General features: G+C 36.9%; 2 protein-coding genes across 2 annotated transcripts; both read right to left on the reverse strand.

Moving 5' to 3' along the window:
- Positions 1–695: 695 nt before the first annotated feature.
- Positions 696–9,675, reverse strand: LOC141911576 (xaa-Pro aminopeptidase 1-like). Its single transcript, XM_074802565.1, has 21 exons — positions 9,294–9,675; positions 8,272–8,441; positions 7,027–7,164; positions 6,764–6,827; positions 5,685–5,786; positions 5,304–5,534; positions 5,007–5,102; positions 4,786–4,867; positions 4,512–4,626; positions 4,080–4,196; positions 3,920–4,006; positions 3,557–3,607; positions 3,412–3,473; positions 3,088–3,237; positions 2,657–2,717; positions 2,290–2,359; positions 1,900–2,004; positions 1,751–1,828; positions 1,407–1,483; positions 1,224–1,322; positions 696–1,081 (listed from the first exon to the last, which is right to left on the reverse strand). Exons 1-21 carry the CDS (start codon positions 9,340–9,342, stop codon positions 875–877), a joined length of 2,211 nt encoding a protein of 736 aa, XP_074658666.1. The 5' UTR covers positions 9,343–9,675; the 3' UTR covers positions 696–874.
- Positions 9,676–10,545: 870 nt separating this feature from the next.
- On the reverse strand, positions 10,546–22,856 carry LOC141905679 (xaa-Pro aminopeptidase 1-like). The gene is made up of 21 exons (XM_074794654.1): positions 22,664–22,856; positions 21,703–21,869; positions 20,458–20,595; positions 20,196–20,259; positions 15,551–15,652; positions 15,170–15,400; positions 14,873–14,968; positions 14,653–14,734; positions 14,379–14,493; positions 13,950–14,066; positions 13,790–13,876; positions 13,413–13,463; positions 13,268–13,329; positions 12,944–13,093; positions 12,510–12,570; positions 12,143–12,212; positions 11,753–11,857; positions 11,601–11,678; positions 11,261–11,337; positions 11,078–11,176; positions 10,546–10,934 (listed from the first exon to the last, which is right to left on the reverse strand). Exons 1-21 carry the CDS (start codon positions 22,710–22,712, stop codon positions 10,728–10,730), a joined length of 2,208 nt encoding a protein of 735 aa, XP_074650755.1. The 5' UTR covers positions 22,713–22,856; the 3' UTR covers positions 10,546–10,727.
- Between the last annotated feature and the right edge of the window lie 82 nt (positions 22,857–22,938).

The raw sequence follows: 22,938 nt of genomic DNA on the forward strand, positions 1-22,938 counted from the left end.
GATACATCAGCTCCCCCTTAACCCTACTGGGATTCATCAGCTCCCTCTTTATAACCCTACTACACTCAAACTGATGGTTGATAACTTAAATGGACAATTTGGGACAAATCCTAAAGCCATGACTCGACTGTACAACTGATCCCCAGGGTCCCATTTCTCGACTCTCTTCTAAAACTGATTGAACACACACACAGGTAGAACTGGACCACGCTCAAGGGACCTCACAGACTGGTCACTCAGTCTCCACGGACCTCAGATAAACTGGTCACTCAGTCTCCACGGACCTCAGATAAACTGGTCACTCAGTCTCCACGGACCTCGCAGATAAACTGGTCACTCAGTCTCCATGGACCTCGCAGATAAACTGGTCACGCAGTCTCCACGGACCTCGCAGATAAACTGGTCACTCAGTCTCCACGGACCTCGCAGATAAACTGGTCACTCAGTCTCCACGGACCTCGCAGATAAACTGGTCACTCAGTCTCCACGGACCTCGCAGATAAACTGGTCACTCAGTCTCCACGGACCTCGCAGATAAACTGGTCACTCAGTCTCCACGGACCTCACAGATAAACTGGTCACTCAGTCTCCACGGACCTCGCAGATAAACTGGTCACACTCCATAGACAAAGACTCCCTTGATATATCAATATACAAATTATCATTTCTTTATAAGTACAAATATTTGTTGATGGTAAAAAATTGATTTTTCTCCTGGACGATGAGAAGGAAACCTCTTGTTTATACATCCACGTGCCAGGGGTAGGCACGCTTCTTCTAACTAGACAGAGGTAACAGGAGATTATCATATAAAGTGTATATACTACAAGCTATGAATAGAGTTGTGATGGGGATGATTTGAGGAGGCGGAGAGTTACATCGATAAAACTATTGTTACAATTATTCCAACGATAAAAGTCCATTTAGCTCGAAAATTATTGGAATTATTAAATATTGCGGCTTCTGATATTTTCTTAGTCCGTAGCCGTAGCCACTCGTAAGCGTCAAAGTGACCTTGACGTTTCAGTTCATTACCAATTACACTTAAACATCTCTCATTGTAGTAATTCAACCATTTCCTCTGCAAAAACAATAGAAAACCGTTACATTGCATTTGCTTAGATTTTTCTGAGTTTGTAATCGTCACTTTCGACTGAACTTTCTGCAATGCGATAACTGTGCACCACGACCTACAATTATACAGAGCTGTTTTTGATATTTACCTGATCTTGAGACAACATCGAATAATTGATGAGATTTGGTTCGAACGGAACCAATGTTATTGGTTCCCACGTCAAATACCTATCACCACCAAAGTTATGCTACAAAAAAACCCATCCAACAATAGTCATAAATATTTCAATTTGCTGGTGATTCCAGGTTTATAGAATGTTTGTATTTCTCACCTTTGTTTTCGCTTTTGTGACCATAAGAATTGTTTCTAATCTAATTCCAAATTTACCATCCTCGTAATACCCGGGTTCTACAAGACAAACACACAAAATTATCATGTTATAAAGACTAATACAGCTCAGTTGTGTAGCGGATACAGGGGGTCTATGTGCTGGAGGTCGGCCGGGTTTGAGCCAATCTGCGGTTAGGGTAAGTAAGGGTGTCGACTTGCCTGGAAGATTTTTTTTTTTAATTTCTTACTGCGGTTCCAGCTCTCAACTAACAATAACATTTATGGCGAATCTTGGGTTGAGAGGTTTTGAAAAAGATCAGCCTCAATTGAAAAAAGATTTCTTACCATCTGATAAAAACATTCCTTCCATTAACGCATTATCATCACCACCTTGAGAAACACCAGATCCAATCCCTATCGGCCCTATAGAAATACGATTCATATTGATCTGAATCACAGAATTATCATCAGTGTAAAGAAGTTCATTGATTTACCTTCATGAACGCTGAGATAGGCTCCTATACCGTGATCAGTATCGTGTCTGTAATTTAAACCTACAGACCATAGGGGTTCACGAGCTTTTATATCCAATTCTCTCCCTGTATAACAGATTAAACACATCCCATTTTCATTATAGGCTCGTCGTATTATGACTATATACATCTAAAGTTTGTTATAAATTCCATCTTCACAGAAACAGCAATAAATGTTATTCTAATGTATTATACGTATTCATCACTGTTTCTGTGAAAATGAGATTTCGATTTATAAACTTTGAAATATCATCAATTGTGAGATTCATCACTGAGAGAATATATCAGCATCAGTCAACATATGATCTCATTCTTCATGAAATCATTTAGATTTATCTGATGGAATCTTACCCAGTGTTTCCACTGGCCAAACAGCCATAGCTACATTTATAGATCCCATTAAAACTCGCGTGTAGGTCTCCTAAAAACCGGTGAAACAAACAACGTTAAACAAGATGGACCTAAATGATGAAGTCCTCGCTAAAAAATTCAGATCAGTTCCATCATTTTCGGTTAAGTTCGAATCTTGGGTCTTAAAATTTTCAATATGTCTTTACTCCAGATTCAGATTTTGGGAATTGTTGTCCCTCTTAAGCCTAAGCCTCGAATCTGGGACCTCTGACATTTTGCCATATGTGCAAACATCTACACCTGGAGTCAGTGGTGGTCATAGATTCAGATCTTAACCGACAACTGTGGAACTGAAGCGTGGACCTACTATTTCCCAAGGTGTTGGTTCTCCATAATGAAAAGTTCTCGTGACATCAGTGGTACCTTCACTGTTACAAATATAAAACACTATCTCTGTTAGAATCAAATGTCACATCGAGAATCTGAATCAGTCTCCTCAATTAGTTTCTTTATTCTGGACTGTAGCTTCTTGAAGATAACTATCAGTTTACAGTCGGAACGTTGAAAAAATTATTATTGGCTCAAGGAAACATTTCAGACTCTTTTTATTCTTAGTGTGCAGGGATTTTATGTCATCTTTACAACACGGACTCAGAGTGTTTCACCAATGGTATATAAAGTTATAGATAGCAATTTTGTATAATTGCATTCAGTTAATACATAAGCGTCACAAAGGCATTGTACGTAATGGGGTACTTACAGATATTGTAAGGGGGTGGGTGGGTGTGGGGTACTTACAGATATTGTCCTCCTGAGTCTAATAAATACATTTCTTTATTAGTAATCTCTCTATCAGTAATATTAGTAGGTGTATAATGTATAATGGCACCATGTGGTCCTGCCGCAGATATCGTTCCAAAACTTAAACCTTTATTATCCGGTTGTTCGCTGTATGGATAGAAAACATTCAGATTTCTATTTTCAAAACCTCTTTAATTCAAATGCTCTTTCAGCACTGAAGACGTTTATATACTCAATTGCTATGAGCCATTTTCAAAAAAGAGAGTAGTAACGTTTTGAAAATGGCTGATGGAATTGAGTCGCAAAGTTTCTACAGCTTACCGTCTGTACTTTTCAAGTACATTAGCAGCCGACAATTCAGTCCAATATTTGCCTTCTTTTACCTGGAAATTTCACAAATTATGTTCACGACATAACAACATAGTTTAATTACGGGTTTGGTTTGAGTAAGATTTTATATACAAACCTCTCGTTCTAGTTTAGTTAGAAATTGTATCAAAGCTATCGCATCTTTAACCTACAAATTAAACATGATACTCATCAAATATAGGTTTACACATCACAGTCATCTGAACCCAGTTCTTGGTTTAATTTCACTCCACTTCAATGAGTTAATTATAGAATCAAATCTGAACTCGCAACTGCGGAACTGGATTCTGATTGGTGAAATCTGACACTAAAGGTTTTGTCAATGAGACTTCACTATAAGTCGTCATCTTAAAGACTTATGACTTACACGTAGAATTGAACTCAAAAATAGAAACGACCTCAGTAAAGTGACGACTTATACAAATGACAAATTGTAATGCGAGTATGATTTGATAATTACATGTGCTTCGGCCATTCCCCTTCTTTCAGTTGGATTTTTCACTGATTTCATCAAAGCAACAGGAGTGTCCAATAAATACCGTTTATGCTGTAATAAATACATTTCATCGTCTTATAAAATGATATTTCAACGTCACGTGTAAAAGGGATGATATTTTTACCTCTGAGATCGAGTTGACGATAGCGTAGTTAGATTTTGGACTGACCCATATTTTATTGATACCGGGTAAAGTTTCAACGCGATCGATTTCATTCAAAGCTCGATTGTAATCAACGACCTGAATTTAAAACAGAACATCACCTTTATCAACAACGCTATGAGACACCACACAATAATGAAAAAAGCGTCTGAAAAAATATAAATGAAATGTAAGCAGTTTATTCAACGTTTCGAACGTATTCTAGTAGTCATCATATTAAGAAATATTTCGTGAACTGAAGGGTTTTCAAGGAGATGACATTGAAAGCATAAAGCCGAAAGCTGAATAAACTACACTATCTCAATGAGGCTTGTTATCGTATATGTGGGATTTTATCATCTTTACAACACAGACTCATCAGGTTCATTAAATGGTGATTCTAATGCCTCTTACCTCGACGCATTTACTCTCCTCTGTATGTGGACAATAACCATCAGGATGTACTAATCCGAAGTGCCATCTTAAATCTGGATTTGAAAGTCTTTCAGTTTTGTGTTTTATAAACAATCTAGAACAAAATATTTACAATGTAACTAGTTACGTTTCGTGGTGTTTCCGTGTAAGGGTTTATTACACGTGGGGATTACAATGTAATAAATATCTCAAAACAAATCAATCAATCAAATTATTAAGAGGGAAAATGAGTCATCCTTCATTTCAAATATACCTCACTCGATTCATTTCAATAATCGCGTAGGACATGAACACAGGATTAAACGGTACATCAGCGCCACGTAAATTAAACAACCCTACAAAAATAAAAAAAGTATCTAATCCCACTATAACAACGCACACTAAACTGTTAGAAAATAAACAAGATTTTATTAATTCCGGAGATTATTTAGCGGAATTATGAGATGGATGTGTACCCGTGGTGTTACTACTTACAGGCAATATCAGTGAGGTCTGTTAAAACCATCGCATCAACTTCAGCATTCTTCATCATTTTACGAATTTTACTAGTTTTATTCCACCAAGACATACCTGACAAATAACCGCACTCATTGTGAACAGATAACATGACTTAAGAGTCAAAGAGTCAAATCCTAACTCACAACTGGGTTTAACATCCAGTTTCATGGTTGTTAGTAAAGTAATACACGGTAGTTGTGGGGATGGGTTTGCGAGGAACCCACAATATGAGCCATGGGCATTATCCTTGGGATCCATTTTTTTGTGACTTACCCGTTAACCGTTGTGGCATTATAATAATTGTGCTGTTCGGCTCATACGATCTCTCTTTCACCGGCCAAATGGCGTCTATCAAATTCTTTTGTATCGATATCAATTTAATTCCGTTTCTCAGAGATTTAGAAAGTCGATTCCAAGCGTTCCATGTATAAAGAGTAGGGTCGACTCCGACTCGACCTCCACGTGTTAATTCGCTATTCAACCATTGCGCAATTGAAAGGTCATCTGTAGTTAAAAAAAGGAATTATTGTTTTGAGAAAATAGAGAATCCATGCAAGTTCAATGTCAGGAAATTCTCGGGATATTTCACTTGTTTTGTTGTTTTGGTTTTATGAGTTTCTGTATGGGCGGTTTGCGGTGTGGGGGTATATTTACATTTAACCAGAATCCAGCTACAATCAAGTTGTTGATCGGCTTGTAAAAAATATCTTCCATCCGTCCATAAAGCAGCTTTATACCGAGTTACCACTGCTACACCTAAACACACAATAAAACATCATTATACGTACCGGTATAGTTCTCTAGTGTAGCGCTGTGTAAATTGGTATTTTCTCTCTTCAATTTCTATTAAAGTTAGTTGTAAAAACAAGAAACATATTTTCTTGGGCTACAGACTACAATACGGACTATAGGTTACAGAATGGCTGTATGATTTTCACTAAATTCCTATCAGATTCTGGATCTGATGACTCAAATGCAAAATAGACTTAATTCAATTGTTTGCTATATTAGATTGACGATTTAAGCATGACGATATTAGATTTTGAAGGAAATGAGATGTTTAATTGATTAGCATCTGTGGGGAATAAATAACAGGATCTAAACACAATTAATAATGACCGGAATTCAAACCGCTGGTAAAAACCCCGATACGTATTCATTACAGAAGTGGTGATATGAATTTAAAGATTTCTATGTATGTGGGTGAAAGTGGGTGAATAGCTAGAGAGGTGATTGTTTGCCATTGTATAAATGTCAAGAGATCAACAAAATATTGCTAATCTAATTATCTAAAAATGCAGCTACAGTTAGTAATTAGATTTAGAATAGACTTTAAAAGCGATTCAGTGTCAATAGAAAGCCATTGTAAACCACATAGGGTATCAGTGTTAGTGAATAGAGTTACCACACCTGACTGGTCACCAGTCACCACACCTGACTGGTCACCAGTCACCAAACTGAACAGACTGACTTCCAAACCATCTGAATCACTATTGGTCTACGGTCTAGTGGTTAGTATGCTCGGCTGGTATCCTGGAGGTTCTGAGATCGAAACCAATCTAGGCTTAGGGTTCACCTAGGGTTAGGGTTAACGGCTGCATTGGTTAACCCTTGGGTTATTTTTAGCGGCGGTTGGTCGTGGTGTTTTTTTTTCTTTTGTGAATAGAATCACCACACCTGACTGGTCACCACAGAAAGATGGTCACTACTCAGACCATATATATAGTCGTTACCTGCTGATCCACTAAAACCGCTGATATACTGACGTCTTTTATCGTAATCAGCCGTGTATTCACTCTACAAATTACACAAATACAAACAATTATCAGATATATATCATAATACCTGAATTATCTCGTATAGAAACCACAATTCATTTTCAACTCAACAGTCAAAATCTTTATTCCAAACTGTCATGCGGCCAACATTAATTCATTTTCAATTAGTTAACATTAGAATCGAATCTGTGGAACTGGGGGTCCTGAATTATAATTACCTGATGAGCATCTTCTGAAGGTATAATGTAGGCTTCTATAGGCCCATTTTTGTTCATTAATCCATTATTTGACATGGCGCGCCGGAGTGAATCTAATCTATCACGTGTATCGACTTCAGTCGCTGGTGCCGTGTGGTACTGCGTTAATAAATACGATATCAAATCACTTTTGAGCAATATCTCAAATACAGAGATATTTATATTCAAAATACAGAGATATTTGTTACATTTAAACACAAAGTATCTTAGCATATTTCAATTAATGTAGATTGTTGAATGCAACCTGTAAATGTAATCAGGGCCACGCGCAGTCATCGCTTTAGATAGTTAAGACTCCTGATTCCATAGCCGATAAAACAATTAAGGACGACTTATGGAAGTCACAATTTTGCAGCTAAATCCTGGTTCCACGGGTAAGAGTTATCACTGGGAACTAAATTAGTTCATCAAAACTTGTGGAACTAGGACCAGGTGGCGCTCTGGCCCTGGACAGAAATCTATATCAAGTTATTGTTTAAGACTTCCATTTCTTCATTTGAATAAATACAGAAGGTAATTGTAATTGTAAATGTAAATTTGTGGTCGACTATTCCATTCGTTATGCGAAACGTTACATGAATATTCAATCAGCTGAGTTCAGTATAATCAGTGAGTAAGAGATTGATTGAAATAACCTCATTAACCGTAAACCCCGTAATTTATTAATTACTCTCAATTAGGACAAAAAGAATCGTGATCAATCGTATATTAATTGAATTAGACATAAAACAAACCCTTACGACCCTAAAACACTCAATATGCGTCTCAAACTGCAGTATATTGTACAATATTTGTAGATCACAGTTCACAAAAAGAACTATAATTTATTGGTGGAAAATAATCACGCAATAGAAAGCACTGAATAAATGTGATATAAAATGCTGGGAGTCCGAAATGTTTACAGGATTAGTCTCTTTGTGTGCTGCTGGATTGTAATAACATCTTCATGAAGATTACTGTTAGGATAAATTCGAATATTTGTTGAACTATATTTTTCATTCTTAGTGTTCGGAGATTTTATAACATCTCATTACAACCGATCGACTCAAATTTATGGAAACACTACAGAATTCATTATTCACAAATTGACACATTTTCTGCGACATGGCCTCCTTGATTATCATTTTTATATTTTTGACTTAGGTATTTTGGTTATTTTTAATTTTGTATACGGTAGATTTTGATCGTAGGAGCTGCGTAACTTACACTGGTGATATTGGTACATTTAGTTCTATTTGCGGCGGAGGGAGGAGCCCCGGAGGGAGGAGCAGCATTCCGTCGAGATCGTGTATGATCGTCAGACGATAATGACGTCACATCAATCTCAGCATCAATCTCATTATTCTCTCTCAACACGTCTCCGAATACAATACTACCTAAAATACAATAAACACTGATTGTACCTCCCTCGTCTCCCCTCAACAAGGACCCTCATCGACTGTATATACCCCATACCTCAGGATCCATCGACTAAACATCCACCCACTCACCTCGACCTCCCGGCAGAGACCACGGACATATAAAATCTAGCATTCTGGTCTACCTGGCTATCAGGCCTATTGCAACCACCCAATCTCTCTGGTACCCCATCTACCCTCACCCCCATATACATCTACCAGTGTAGTCTAACCCCCTGTGACCCCCCATCTACCCTCACCCCCATATACATCTACCAGTGTAGTCTAACCCCCTGTTACCCCCTGTGACCCCCATCTTCCCGGACCTCCTGTTGCCAGTATAACAATCTCCGGCATAACAAGTTGTTATGCGTATTTATTTATAGATAAGAAAATGTAATATTTACAAATATTAACACGGCATCTGAACAGGTGTTTCCAGTTGTTCAGTGGTGGTTACTGAGTGTAAGATGTAAAACACGAAATATTGTAAATTTGGAGAAATTAATTTACGAAAACTATTTGTATCGATACATCGAAATGATAAAATTATATCATTATATTTCTAGAATAATATATAGAACAAATAGAGGACCCCGCGCGCGGTTCTGTGTGCATTGAATTTATTTCTGTCTGTTGCCCTAATCTTTATATCCATAAAATCTATTGTAATCATCACTCTATCAAAACAGCATCGATATTTCTAGAATTGTATTAAACTTTCATAATTCAAGAAAGCTCGCTTGGAATTTTCAATATTCTGATGAAAATTTTGCAAGCGTAGAATAATTTATTCATTCTTCTAACGGTTTTAAATGTTTAATGATGTACCTGATAAAATAAGTGAGATCGAGATTATCCAAACTGGAGGCACCATCATCCGTCCAGAGGCAGCGGTGGCAGGCGACCGAAGTATAACTACACCAGAAACGATCTGGTTAGAACACAATGTAGCTATTGTGGCTATTGTTCTTTCACTCTCTCTCTCACTCGCGGCGGCGGCGGCAGTTTGTGGTATTTTAATCGTCTATACACGACATACCAATAACATATGTAAGAAATTAACCCTCATAGAATCTTACTTTCATTCAATTCAATGTCGTCGTTGTCGAATGTTTTCTATCGAGGTGAAGTTTGACCCTTGTTGAGAGATCGGGTTGTGATTCTCAGGTCATTTATATTACGATAAACTTTATCATCGATAAATCCAATTAACACGTGATAATCCAATAGTTTTCTTAACCGAAAATACATTAATCTTCACTTGATTACAACATATCAGATCCCACTTTAACCAATCAGGAACAAGCTGCACAACACCAAACTCCGATCTGTGAGATCTCGATTTATATTGATTCATATCGCATTCTATTCATCTCCTCGTCTATAGTTTTATTACACTCTTCATTGTCTGTGGATGAGATATCTGCGCCTCGTGTATGACATGTACATGATAGTGCGATCATTCAAATTATGGTCATTTTATGACTTGTTAGTTTAAGTACACAGATAACGTTTTGTAGAAGTTCACGTAGTTCATATTGCAGCGAGATTGATAGAGATACATTTCATGAATGATGTAATTCAAATCTATGGGGTTCAGATCTACAGGATCCAGTTCCACAGTTCTCAGGAACTCTAAGAGTCCTCGGAAATGTTAACTGATTCTAACTGTAGTCAAACTTACAACTGTTGAAGTGCGTACAATTCAAATTATTTGCTGCTTCAAATATATTGAAACTAGGTAATAAGTGTAAAGAAAAATCCTCACAACGATTTTTTCTTCAAGATATTCACTCGCTTTGTCCGAGAATTAAGATTGTTAAGATTGCACAAACTTAGTACGAAGTCACGTTAGTCAACCTTGACCTTCTGCTTCGGTTAGCCGCCTAAATGACGCCATGGACCTCAGATAAACTGGTCACTCAGTCTCCACGGACCTCACAGATAAACTGGTCACTCAGTCTCCACGGACCTCACAGATAAACTGGTCACACTCCATAGACGAAGACTCCCTTGATATATCAATATACAAATTTTCATTTCTTATCATTTCTTTATAAGTACAAATATTTGTTGATGGTAAAAAATTGATTTTTTTTCTCCTGGACGATGAGAAGGAAACCTCTTGTTTATACATCCACGTGCCAGGGGTAGGCACGCTTCATCTAACTAGACAGAGGTAACAGGAGATTATCATATAAAGTGTATATACTACAAGCTATGAATAGAGTTGTGATGGGGATGATTTGAGGAGGTTGAGAGTTACATCGATAAAACTATTGTTACAATCATTCCAACGATAAAAGTCCATTTAGCTCGAAAATTATTGGAATTATTAAATATTGCGGCTTCTGATATTTTCTTAGTCCGTAGCCGTAGCCACTCGTAAGCGTCAAGGTGACCTTGACGTTTCAGTTCATTACCAATTACACTTAAACATCTCTCATTGTAGTAATTCAACCATTTCCTCTGCAAAAATAATAGAAAACCGTAACATTGCATTTGCTTAGATTTTTCTGAGTTTGTAATCGTCACTTTCGACTGAATTTTCTGCAATGCGATATCTGTGCACCACGACCTACATTTTATACAGAGCTGTTTTTGATATTTACCTGATCTTGAGACAACATCGAATAATTGATGAGATTTGGTTCGAACGGAACCAATGTTATTGGTTCCCACGTCAAATACCTATCACCACCAAAGTTATGCTACAAAAAAACCCATCCAACAATAGTCATAAATATTTCAATTTGCTGGTGATTCCAGGTTTATGGAATGTTTGTATTTCTCACCTTTGTTTTCGCTTTTGTGACCATAAGAATTGTTTCTAATCTAATTCCAAATTTACCATCCTCGTAATACCCGGGTTCTACAAGACAAACACACATCAAGTTCCTGAGACTAATACAGCTCGGTTGTGTAGTGGATACAGAGGTCTATGTGCTGGAGGTCGGCCGGGTTTGAGCCAATCTGCGGTTAGGGTAAGTAAGGGTGTCGACCTTTGCCTGGAAGATTTTTTTTTTTTAATTTCTTGCTGCGGTTCCAGCTCTCAACTAACAATAACATTTATGGCGAATCTTGGGTTGAGAGGTTTTGAAAAAGATCAGCCTCAATTGAAAAAAGATTTCTTACCATCTGATAAAAACATTCCTTCCATTAACGCATTATCATCACCACCTTGAGAAACACCAGATCCAATCCATATCGGCCCTATAGAAATACGATTCATATTGATCTGAAGAATCACAGAATTATAATCAGTGTAAAGAAGTTCATTGATTTACCTTCATGAACGCTGAGATAGGCTCCTATACCGTGACCAGTACCGTGTCTGTAATCTAAACCTACAGACCATAGGGGTTCACGAGCTTTTATATCCAATTCTCTCCCTGTATAACAGATTAAACACATCCCATTTTGATTATAGGCTCGTCGTATTATGACTATATACGTCTAAAGTTTGTTATAAATTCCATCTTCACAGAAACAGCAATAAATGTTATTTTAATGTATTATACGTATTCATCACTGTTTCTGTGAAAATGAGATTTCGATTTATAAACTTTGAAATATCATCAATTGTGAGATTCATCACTGAGAGAATATATCAGCATCAGTCAACATATGATCTCATTCTTCATGAAATCATTTAGATTTATCTGATGGAATCTTACCCAGTGTTCCCACTGGCCAAACAGCCATAGCTACATTTATAGATCCCATTAAAACTCGCGTGTAGGTCTCCTAAAAACCGGTGAAACAAACAACGTTAAACAAGATGGACCTAAATGATGAAGTCCTCGCTAAAAGATTTGGTTCAGTTCCATCATTTTCGGTTAAGTTCGAATCTTGGGTTTTAAAATTTTCAATATGTCTTTACTCCAGATTCAGATTTTGGGAATTGTTGTCCCTCTTAAGCCTAAGCCTCGAATCTGGGACCTCTGACATTTTGCCATATGTGCAAACATCTACACCTGGAGTCAGTGGTGGTCATAGATTCAGATCTTAACCGACAACTGTGGAACTGAAGCGTGGACCTACTATTTCCCAAGGTGTTGGTTCTCCATAATGAAAAGTTCTCGTGACATCAGTGGTACCTTCACTGTTACAAATATAAAACACTATCTCTGTTAGAATCAAATGTCACATCGAGAATCTGAATCAGTCTCCTCAATTAGTTTCTTTATTCTGGACTGTAGCTTCTTGAAGATAACTATCAGTTTACAGTCGGAACGTTGAAAAAATTATTATTGGCTCAAGGAAATATTTCAGACTCTTTATTCTTAGTGTGCAGGGATTTTATGTCATCTTTACAACACGGACTCAGAGTGTTTCACCAATGGTATATAAAGTTATAGATAGCAATTTTGTATAATTGCATTCAGTTAATACATAAGCGTCACAAAGGCATTGTACGTAATGGGGTACTTACAGGAGTGATATTGTAAGGGGGTGGGTGGGTGTGGGGTACTTACAGATATTGTCCTCCTGAGTCTAATAAATACATTTCTTTATTAGTAATCTCTCTATCAGTAATATTAGTAGGTGTATAATGTATAATGGCACCATGTGGTCCTGCCGCAGATATCGTTCCAAAACTTAAACCTTTATTATCCGGTTGTTCGCTGTATGGATAGAAAACATTCAGATTTCTATTTTCAAAACCTCTTTAATTCAAATGCTCTTTCAGCACTGAAGACGTTTATATACTCAATTGCTATGAGCCATTTTCAAAAAAGAGAGTAGTAACGTTTTGAAAATGGCTGATGGAATTGAGTCGCAAAGTTTCTACAGCTTACCGTCTGTACTTTTCAAGTACATTAGCAGCCGACAATTCAGTCCAATATTTGCCTTCTTTTACCTGGAAATTTCACAAATTATGTTCACGACATAACAACATAGTTTAATTACGGGTTTGGTTTGAGTAAGATTTTATATACAAACCTCTCGTTCTAGTTTAGTTAGAAATTGTATCAAAGCTATCGCATCTTTAACCTAAAAATTAAACATGATACTCATCAAATATAGGTTTACACATCACAGTCATCTGAATCCAGTTCTTGGTTTAATTCCACTCCTCTTCAATGAGTTAATTATTGAATCAAATCTGAACTCGCAACTGCGGAACTGGATTCTGATTGGTGAAATCTGACACTAAAGGTTTTGTCAATGAGACTTCACTATAAGTCGTCATCTTAAAGACTTATGACTTACACGTAGAATTGAACTAGACATACGAGACTCAAAAATAGAAACGACCTCAGTAAAGTGACGACTTATACAAATGACAAATTGTAATGCGAGTATGATTTGATAATTACATGTGCTTCGGCCATTCCCCTTCTTTCAGTTGGATTTTTCACTGATTTCATCAAAGCAACAGGAGTGTCCAATAAATACCGTTTATGCTGTAATAAATACATTTCATCGTCTTATAAAATGATATTTCAACGTCACGTGTAAAAGGGATGATATTTTTACCTCTAAGATCGAGTTGACGATAGCGTAGTTTGATTTTGGACTGACCCATATTTTATTGATACCGGGTAAAGTTTCAACGCGATCGATTTCATTCAAAGCTCGATTGTAATCAACGACCTGAATTTAAAACAGAACATCACCTTTATCAACAACGCTATAAGACCCCACACAATAATGAAAAAAGAGTCTGAAATATAAATGAAATGTAAGCAGTTTATTCAACGTTTCGAACGTATTCTAATAGTCACCATATTAAGAAATATTTCGTGAACTGAAGGGTTTTCAAGGAGATGACATTGAAAGCATAAAGCCGAAAGCTGAATAAACTACACTATCTCAATGAGGCTTGTTATCGTATATGTGGGATTTTATCATCTTTACAACACGGACTCATCAGGTTCATTAAATGGTGATTCTAATGCCTCTTACCTCGACGCATTTACTCTCCGCTATGTTTGGACAATAACCATCAGGATTTACTAATCCCAAGTGCCATCTTAAATTTGGATTTGAAAGTCTTTCAGTTTTGTGTTTTATAAACAATCTAGAACAAAATATTTACAATGTAACTAGTTACGTTTCGTGGTGTTTCCGTGTGAGGGTTTATTACACGTGGGGATTACAATGTAATAAATATCTCAAAACAAATCAATCAATCAAATTATTAAGAGGGAAAATGAATCATCCTTCATTTCAAATATACCTCACTCGATTCATTTCAATAATCGCGTAGGACATGAACACAGGATTAAACGGTACATCAGCGCCACGTAAATTAAACAACCCTACAAAAATAAAAAAGTCTCTAATCCCACTATAACAACGCACACTAAACTGTTAGAAAATAAACAAGATTTTATTAATTCCGGGGATTATTTAGCGGAATTATGAGATGGATGTGTACCCGTGGTGTTACTACTTACAGGCAATATCAGTGAGGTCTGTTAAAACCATCGCATCAACTTCAGCATTCTTCATCATTTTACGAATTTTACTAGTTTTATTCCACCAAGACATACCTGACAAATAACCGCACTCATTGTGAACAAACAACATGACTCAAGAGTCAAAGAGTCAAATCTTAACTCACAACTGGGTTTAACATCCAGTTTCATGGTTGTTAGTAAAGTAATACACGGTAGTTGTGGGAATGGGTTTGCGAGGAACCCACAATATGTGCCATGGGCATTATCCTTGGGATCCATTTTTGTGTGACTTACCCGTTAACCGTTGTGGCATTGTAATAATTGTGCTGTTCGGCTCATACGATCTCTCTTTCACCGGCCAAATGGCGTCTATCAAATTCTTTTGTATCGATATCAATTTAATTCCGTTTCTCAGAGATTTAGAAAGTCGATTCCAAGCGTTCCATGTATAAAGAGTAGGGTCGACTCCGACTCGACCTCCACGTGTTAATTCGCTATTCAACCATTGCGCAATTGAAGGGGCATCTGTAGTTAAAAAAAGGAATTATTGTTTTGAGAAAATAAAGAATCCATGCAAGTTCAATGTCAGGAAATTCTCGGGATATTACACTTGTTTTGTTGTTTTGGTTTTATGAGTTACTGTATGGGTGGTTTGCGGTGTGGGGGTATATTTACATTTAACCAGAATCCAGCTACAATCAAGTTGTTGATCGGCTTGTAAAAAATATCTTCCATCCGTCCATAAAGCAGCTTTATACCGAGTTACCACTGCTACACCTAAACACACAATAAAACATCATTATACGTACCGGTATAGTTCTCTAGTGTAGCGCTGTGTAAATTGGTATTTTCTCTCTTCAATTTCTATTAAAGTTAGTTGTAAAAACAAGAAACATATTTTCTTGGGCTACAGACTACACCACTCTTAAAACAAAGGGTTCTACCGTAGAACCTTTAGGGGTTCTTGGGCTTGCCTCCCAGGGAGAACCCCTAAAGGTTCTTCAAAGAACCTTTTTTGCAGGGTTCCTTGAAACCCTGGTAAAGGTTCTTTGAAGAACCATTTCGTATAAAGGGTTCTTGTTAGAACCCTTTCAATATTATCAAATGGTTCTTGACAGGGTTCTTGGGAGAATCATTTAAAGGTAATTTATTTTTAGGGTTCCTCATTCATTTTTTGACTGCTCAAGCTGTTCATGATTTGTCCATCCTCTGTTATGTTTGACTGCTCCCTTAATCCTCATGTGGATAAAAAAACTGATGATAAGAATCGCGTAAAATTAATATCATATAAACCTTTTTATAATAAAATCTCATGAATTGAAATATTAATGATAAATATGTTTACAATAAATGATACAAAAATAGTTTCACTAATTGGTTACATGTACAATAAGATTGAAAGATGGAGAACTTTTTTCAGTGCGCTAATCGCTTGGTATCTTAAATCGGTTGGGATTTTTTCCACACTAAGTCTAAAACGTTCTGAGAATATCAAAGTTTTTGAAAAGTTAGTGGGATAAGATGTAAGATGATATGCTAAACGTATAATAGGCCGACTTATGGCAGGCCACTCCGCTTATTAAGAATCTGTCCACTTTCAATTAACTATAAGCCATCTTCTAAATAAGTTTGTTTCAACGCGCTGCCACCCTCGCAACCTTTCAACCGCAACGTCCGGATTATAGTCGTATATTTCCTGAAATATAAATAATATTGAGAACAATTAATGGTGTAATAAAATCGATTATGTTTTGCAATAATGCACACTCTGCAAGTAAATCTAAACACTTTCTTGTATTACATGCATAAGTTCCAAATACATTTATCAATAGAAAAGACAAACGGTTAAAGTTAACAGTGGGATTAGATTCAGAAAAATACGAACCTTTTTAATGGTTTTCAGGTCTTTCGCATCCTCTCTCAAAATCCCTGGTAATACGTGAAGCTCTGCTGTTCTCATCATATCTAAAAACAAGTGAATATGTAGATTGAAAATGATTATCTTCTATCAAAATACAGTCACACAGTAAAGGCTCATTGAGTCAAGATTTACTAACTTATTTCTGCAATTTCGCTACTTCGAAGGAAGGAAGCGACACGATTGCCAAATGTACAGACTTCGTACATTTCTTTAATTCTTTCCGCCTTAGGTCCGAGATTGGAAAACATCTTTTGCACAGCGGTCTCACAATATGGTCAACTTCCATGGAACAATTTCTATAATACAAAAGTAATGGGAAAGTTTTAAATAATAATTATGGCTGATCCGATTCCGAGTCACTCCGGCTTTATGGCCTATATTTCATATATTTCAAATATCACAAATGTTATATACATTCATTGAATACTACTTACCAGAATTAATTCACATTTCCAAGCTCCAGATATTCATCTTACAAAACAACGAAAAGAACGAGTCGATATACTATATGCACTATGCACTGAGCGTATGGGCGGCCATTCCCGCCAAAAATCAGCGTTTCGTCTATTTGTCTGTACTTTGACAAAATGTCATAGTACACCGCCAAAATGTGTAAGCGTAACGTCAAATTGTGTAATGCGGCTAAATAACACAGGGGGCGACACTGTACGGACAGTATTTTGCGGTATTTTTCTCGCTTTGCGATCATCTCAAGGTCGTCTCATTGAAATAATTTTGCGAGTATCAAATCGACAAATCGTATCATATTCCCTAAACCCAATAAAATGAATTTATTATTACTTTATTAGTTAACTCGGAACTCATAAACTCACGATGTCGTCTCAGGTATGGAGGCCCTATATGGAAGCCCTGAGACGACACCTTGGGTTCATGAGTTCCCAAGTTCATAACTTCCAGAGTTTATGATATTTCTTCACCCAGCACTGGCAGTGGTTGTCTCCACCAGTGATGTCCGTCGCTCTACGATCCTAGTGTAACCAACTGTGGTACAACTGTGGTACATCAGACACTAAGATTCTTGGTGAAGATATTTCGAGTTTATTTGGGCATGTACAACACTATGAAATTATGCGACATAAAGAATCCTATTATAAGGATGTTAAATCCGATTACGTCATGAATTAACTAAAAAAATGATGTCCAGCATCAACCAAGACTGGTTGACTGTGCCCAATTCTGCACTGGCAGTCATATGAAGTCGACCGGCAACCAGTCTATCATCAGACATCAGCTTTCCTAATGGTTTATAGAAAATAAATAGATGTTTAAAAATTTCTCATAACGAGCGTTTGTTATCTTTTTCATCATTAAAACCTGAGCAGATTCATCGAGAGTCACCGGTTAATCGGAGTCACCCTTCTCTCTAGCCCGCGCACAGAAAATCCGAGCTACCTACCAGAGGAGGAACGGAGGCGCCCTTCAACATACCATTAATCGCTGGTTATTCAGTGTCGTCTGAGCCTGAGACGCGGGTCTTTGATAGAGCATCGTGTTTACATTCGACGTTTCGGTATCGCAGGCTTATTTCATTAGACGAACTCATGAACTTGAGAACTCAGGAAGTTATGAACTCGGAACTCATGAACTCAAGATGTCGTCTCAGGGCTTCCATAGGTTTACGGCAAAGTATTTACTTCCGCTATTTTACCGTACATTATTACTATATATTATAGTATTAACAAACTAAAGTAACAATAAAATCATTTTATTGGGTTTGGGGAATATGATACGATTTGTCGATTTGATACTCGCAAAATTATTTCAATAAAACGACCTTGAGATGATCGCAATGCGAGAAAAATACCGCAAAATACTGTCCGTACAGTGTCGCCCTCCTGTGTTATTTAGCCGCATTACACAATTTGACGTTACGCTAACACATTTTGGCGGTGTACTATGACATTTTGTCGAAGTACAGAAAAATAGACGAAACGCTGATTTTTGGCGGGAATGGCCGCCCATATGAGCGAAGTTTGTATGAGTCGTGGTGGCAGATAATTATACAACAGTTAGTTGTATAGTGCATGAACAAAGGAATAATTGCCTGATCATGTACACATGGCCCTATAGGCACGAAACTACAATAGCATGATATACTTATTAGGCCCAAAGCATTACGTTACTTTGAATTTCCACTATACTCTATGTTTTTATTCAACAAAAAATGTACAATGACTTCGACTGAATGTTTTGATAGAAATTTAGCCGAAAATACACACAATTCTCATTTTTGAGTTGCATTAGAACTTTGAATTTACTATTTCTTTTTAAACTGTACAGTCCATTCAGAAACGCCTAGAGTTTAGAAGAGTTTAATTGTTTTTTTAAAGCATTAAAAAGCATTGTTCGTTTCTCTGCCGTCTCTCCATAAAACCTAGTCGATGTCTCAGACTAGCAAATCCAGTTATTCAGTCTCTACATATAATTATCACACATTAAAGGCGTTCAACACACATTTTAAACATACGACTTTTTAAATCTTAAAGGACGAATTAAAATAAAGGTTCATTAATTTAAAAAATGCATCCTTGTCGCACACGGTCACCAATTTTTAGATATTGTGATGATACATAGTAAATTGTTTTCAAAGTTAACCCAATTCTAGTTTCCAGTCAAAATGTTTTGTATATAACCTACACCACATAGAAAATCAGTTATATTCATCAGCTATACTAATTATTCCCTGTTGCAGGTCTACTTAATTCTTAATTGACAATTGTGACCACTTTAGGGTTCTTATAAGAACCCTTATGTCTCGAAGAACCCCAATCTGCATTCCATATTGTTGAAGCACCTTAAAGCCTCAACAAGAACCGCAAGGTTCTTCGAAGAACCCCCGAAGAACCATTTGTTCTAAGAGTGCAGTACGGACTATAGGTTACAGAATGGCTGTATGATGTTCACTAAATTCCTATCAGATTCTGGATCTGATGACTCAAATGCAAAATAGACTTAATTCAATTGTTTGCTATATTAGATTGACGATTTAAGCATGACGATATTAGATTTTGAAGGAAATGAGATGTTTAATTGATTAGCATCTGTGGGGAATAAATAACAGGATCTAAACACAATTAACAATGACCGGAATTCAAACCGCTGGTAAAAAACCCCGATACATCTGAATCACTATTGGTCTATGTTTTGGCGCTAGAGGTTAGTGTGCTCGGCTGGCATACCGGAGGTTCTGAGATCGAAACCAATCTAGGCTTCGGGTTCACCTAAGGTAAGGGTTAATGGCTGCATTGGTTAACCCTTGGGTTATTTTTAGCGGCGGCTGGTCGTGGTGTTTTTTTTTCTTTTGTGAATAGAATCACCACACCTGACTGGTCACCACAGAAAGATGGTCACTACTCAGACCATATATATAGTCGTTACCTGCTGATCCACTAAAACCGCTGATATACTGACGTCTTTTATCGTAATCAGCCGTGTATTCACTCTACAAATTACACAAATACAAACAATTATCAGATATATATCATAATACCTGAATTATCTCGTATAGAAACCACAATTCATTTCAACTCAACAGTCAAAATCTTTATTCCAAACTGTCATGCGGCCAACATTAATTCATTTTCAATTAGTTAACATTAAAATCGAATCTGTGGAAGTGGGGGTCCTGAATTATAATTACCTGATGAGCATCCTCTGAAGGTATAATGTAGGCTTCTATAGGCCCATTTTTGTTCATTAATCCATTATTTGACATGGCGCGCCGGAGTGAATCTAATCTATCACGTGTATCGACTTCAGTCGCTGGTGCCGTGTGGTACTGCGTTAATAAATACGATATCAAATCACTTTTGAGCAATATCTCAAATAAAGAGATATTTATATTCAAAATACAGAGATATTTGTTACATTTAAACACAAAATATCTAAGCATATTTCAATTAATGTAGATTGTTGAATGTAAATCTAATCAGGGCCACGCGCAGTCATCGCTTTAGATAGTTAAGACTCCTGATTCCATAGCCGATAAAACAATTAAGCACGACTTATGGAAGTCACAATTTTGCAGCTAAATCCTGGTTCCACGGGTAAGAGTTATCACTGGGAACTGAATTAGTTCATCAAATCTTAACCCCTGTGGAACTAGGTCCAGGTGGCGCTCTGGCCCTGGACAGAAATCTATATCAAGTTATTGTTTAAGACTTCTATTTCTTCATTTGAATAAATACAGAAGGTAATTGTAATTGTAAATGTAAATTTGTGGTCGACTATTCCACTCGTTATGCGAAACGTTACATGAATATTCAATCAGCCGAGTACAGTATAATCAGTGAGTAAGAGATTGATTGAAATAACCTCATTTACCATAAACCCCGTAATTTATTAATTACTCTCAATTAGGACAAAAAGAATCGTGATCAATCGTATATTAATTGAATTAGACATAAAACAAACCCTTACGACCCTAAAACACTCAATATGCGTCTCAAACTGCAGTATATTGTACAATATTTGTAGATCACAGTTCACAAAAAGAACTATAATTTATTGGTGGAAAATAATCACGCAATAGAAAGCACTGAATAAATGTGATATAAAATGCTGGCAGTCCGAAATGTTTACAGGATTAGTCTCTTTGTGTGCTGCTGGATTGTAATAACATCTTAATGGAGATTACTGTTAGGATAAAGTCGAATATTTGTTGAACTATATTTTTCATTCTTAGTGTTCGGAGAAATTATAACATCTCATTACAACCGATCGACTCAAATTTATGGAAACACTACAGAATTCATTATTCACAAATTGACACATTTTGTGCGACATGGCCTCCTTGATTATCATTTTTATATTTTTGACTTAGGTATTTTGGTTATTTTTAATTTTGTATACGGTAGATTTTGATCGTAGGAGCTGCATAACTTACACTGGTGATATTGGTACATTTAGTTCTATCTGCGGCTGAATGAGCCCAGGAGGGAGGAGCAGCATTCCGTCGAGATCGTGTATGATCGTCAGACGATAATGACGTCACATCAATCTCAGCATCAATCTCATTATTCTCTCTCAACACGTCTCCGAATACAATACTACCTAAAATACAATAAACACTGATTGTACCTCCCTCGTTTCCCCTCAACAAGGACCCTCATCGACTGTATATACCCCACACCTCAGGATCCATCGACTAAACACCCACCCACGACCTCCCGGCAGAGACCACGGACATATAAAATCTAGCATTCTGGTCTACCTGTCTATCAGGCCTATTGCAACCACCCAATCTCTCTGGTACCCCAATCTACCCTCACCCCCATATACATCTACCAGTGTAGTCTAACCCCCTGTTACCCCCTGTGACCCCCATCTTCCCGGACCTCCTGTTGCCAGTATAACAATCTCCGGCATAACAAGTTGTTATGCGTATCTATTTATAGATAAGAAAATGTAATATTTACAAATATAAACACGGCATCTGAACAGGTGTTTCCAGTTTTTTTGTTCAGTGGTGGTTACTGAGTGTAAGATGTAAAACACGAAATATTGTAAATTTGGAGAAATTAATTTACGAAAACTATTTGTATTGATACATCGAAATGATAAAATTATATCATTATATTTCTAGAATAATATATAGAACAAATAGAGGACCCCGCGCGCGGTTCTGTGTGCATTGAATTTATTTCTGTCTGTTGCCCTAATCTTTATATCCATAAAATCTATTGTAATCATCACTCTATCAAAACAGCATCGATATTTCTAGAATTGTATTAAACTTTCATAATTCAAGAAAGCTCGTTTGGAATTTTCAATATTCTGTTGAAAATTTTGCAAGCGTAGAATAATTTATTCATTCTTCTAACGGTTTTAAATGTTTAATGATGTACCTGATAAAATAAGTGAGATCGAGATTATCCAAACTGGAGGCACCATCATCCGTCCAGAGGCAGCGGTGGCAGGCGACCGAAGTATAACTACACCAGAAACGAACTGTTAGAACACAATGTAGCTATTGTAGCTATTGTTCTTTCACTCTCTCTCTCTCACTCGCGGCGGCGGCGGCAGTTTGTGGTATTTTAATCGTCTATACACGACATACCAATAACATATGTAAGAAATTAACCCTCATAGAATCTTACTTTCATTCAATTCAATGTCGTCG

Source organism: Tubulanus polymorphus, chromosome 1 (assembly GCF_964204645.1).
Source record: "Tubulanus polymorphus chromosome 1, tnTubPoly1.2, whole genome shotgun sequence".
Classification (NCBI taxonomy): domain Eukaryota; kingdom Metazoa; phylum Nemertea; class Palaeonemertea; order Tubulaniformes; family Tubulanidae; genus Tubulanus; species Tubulanus polymorphus.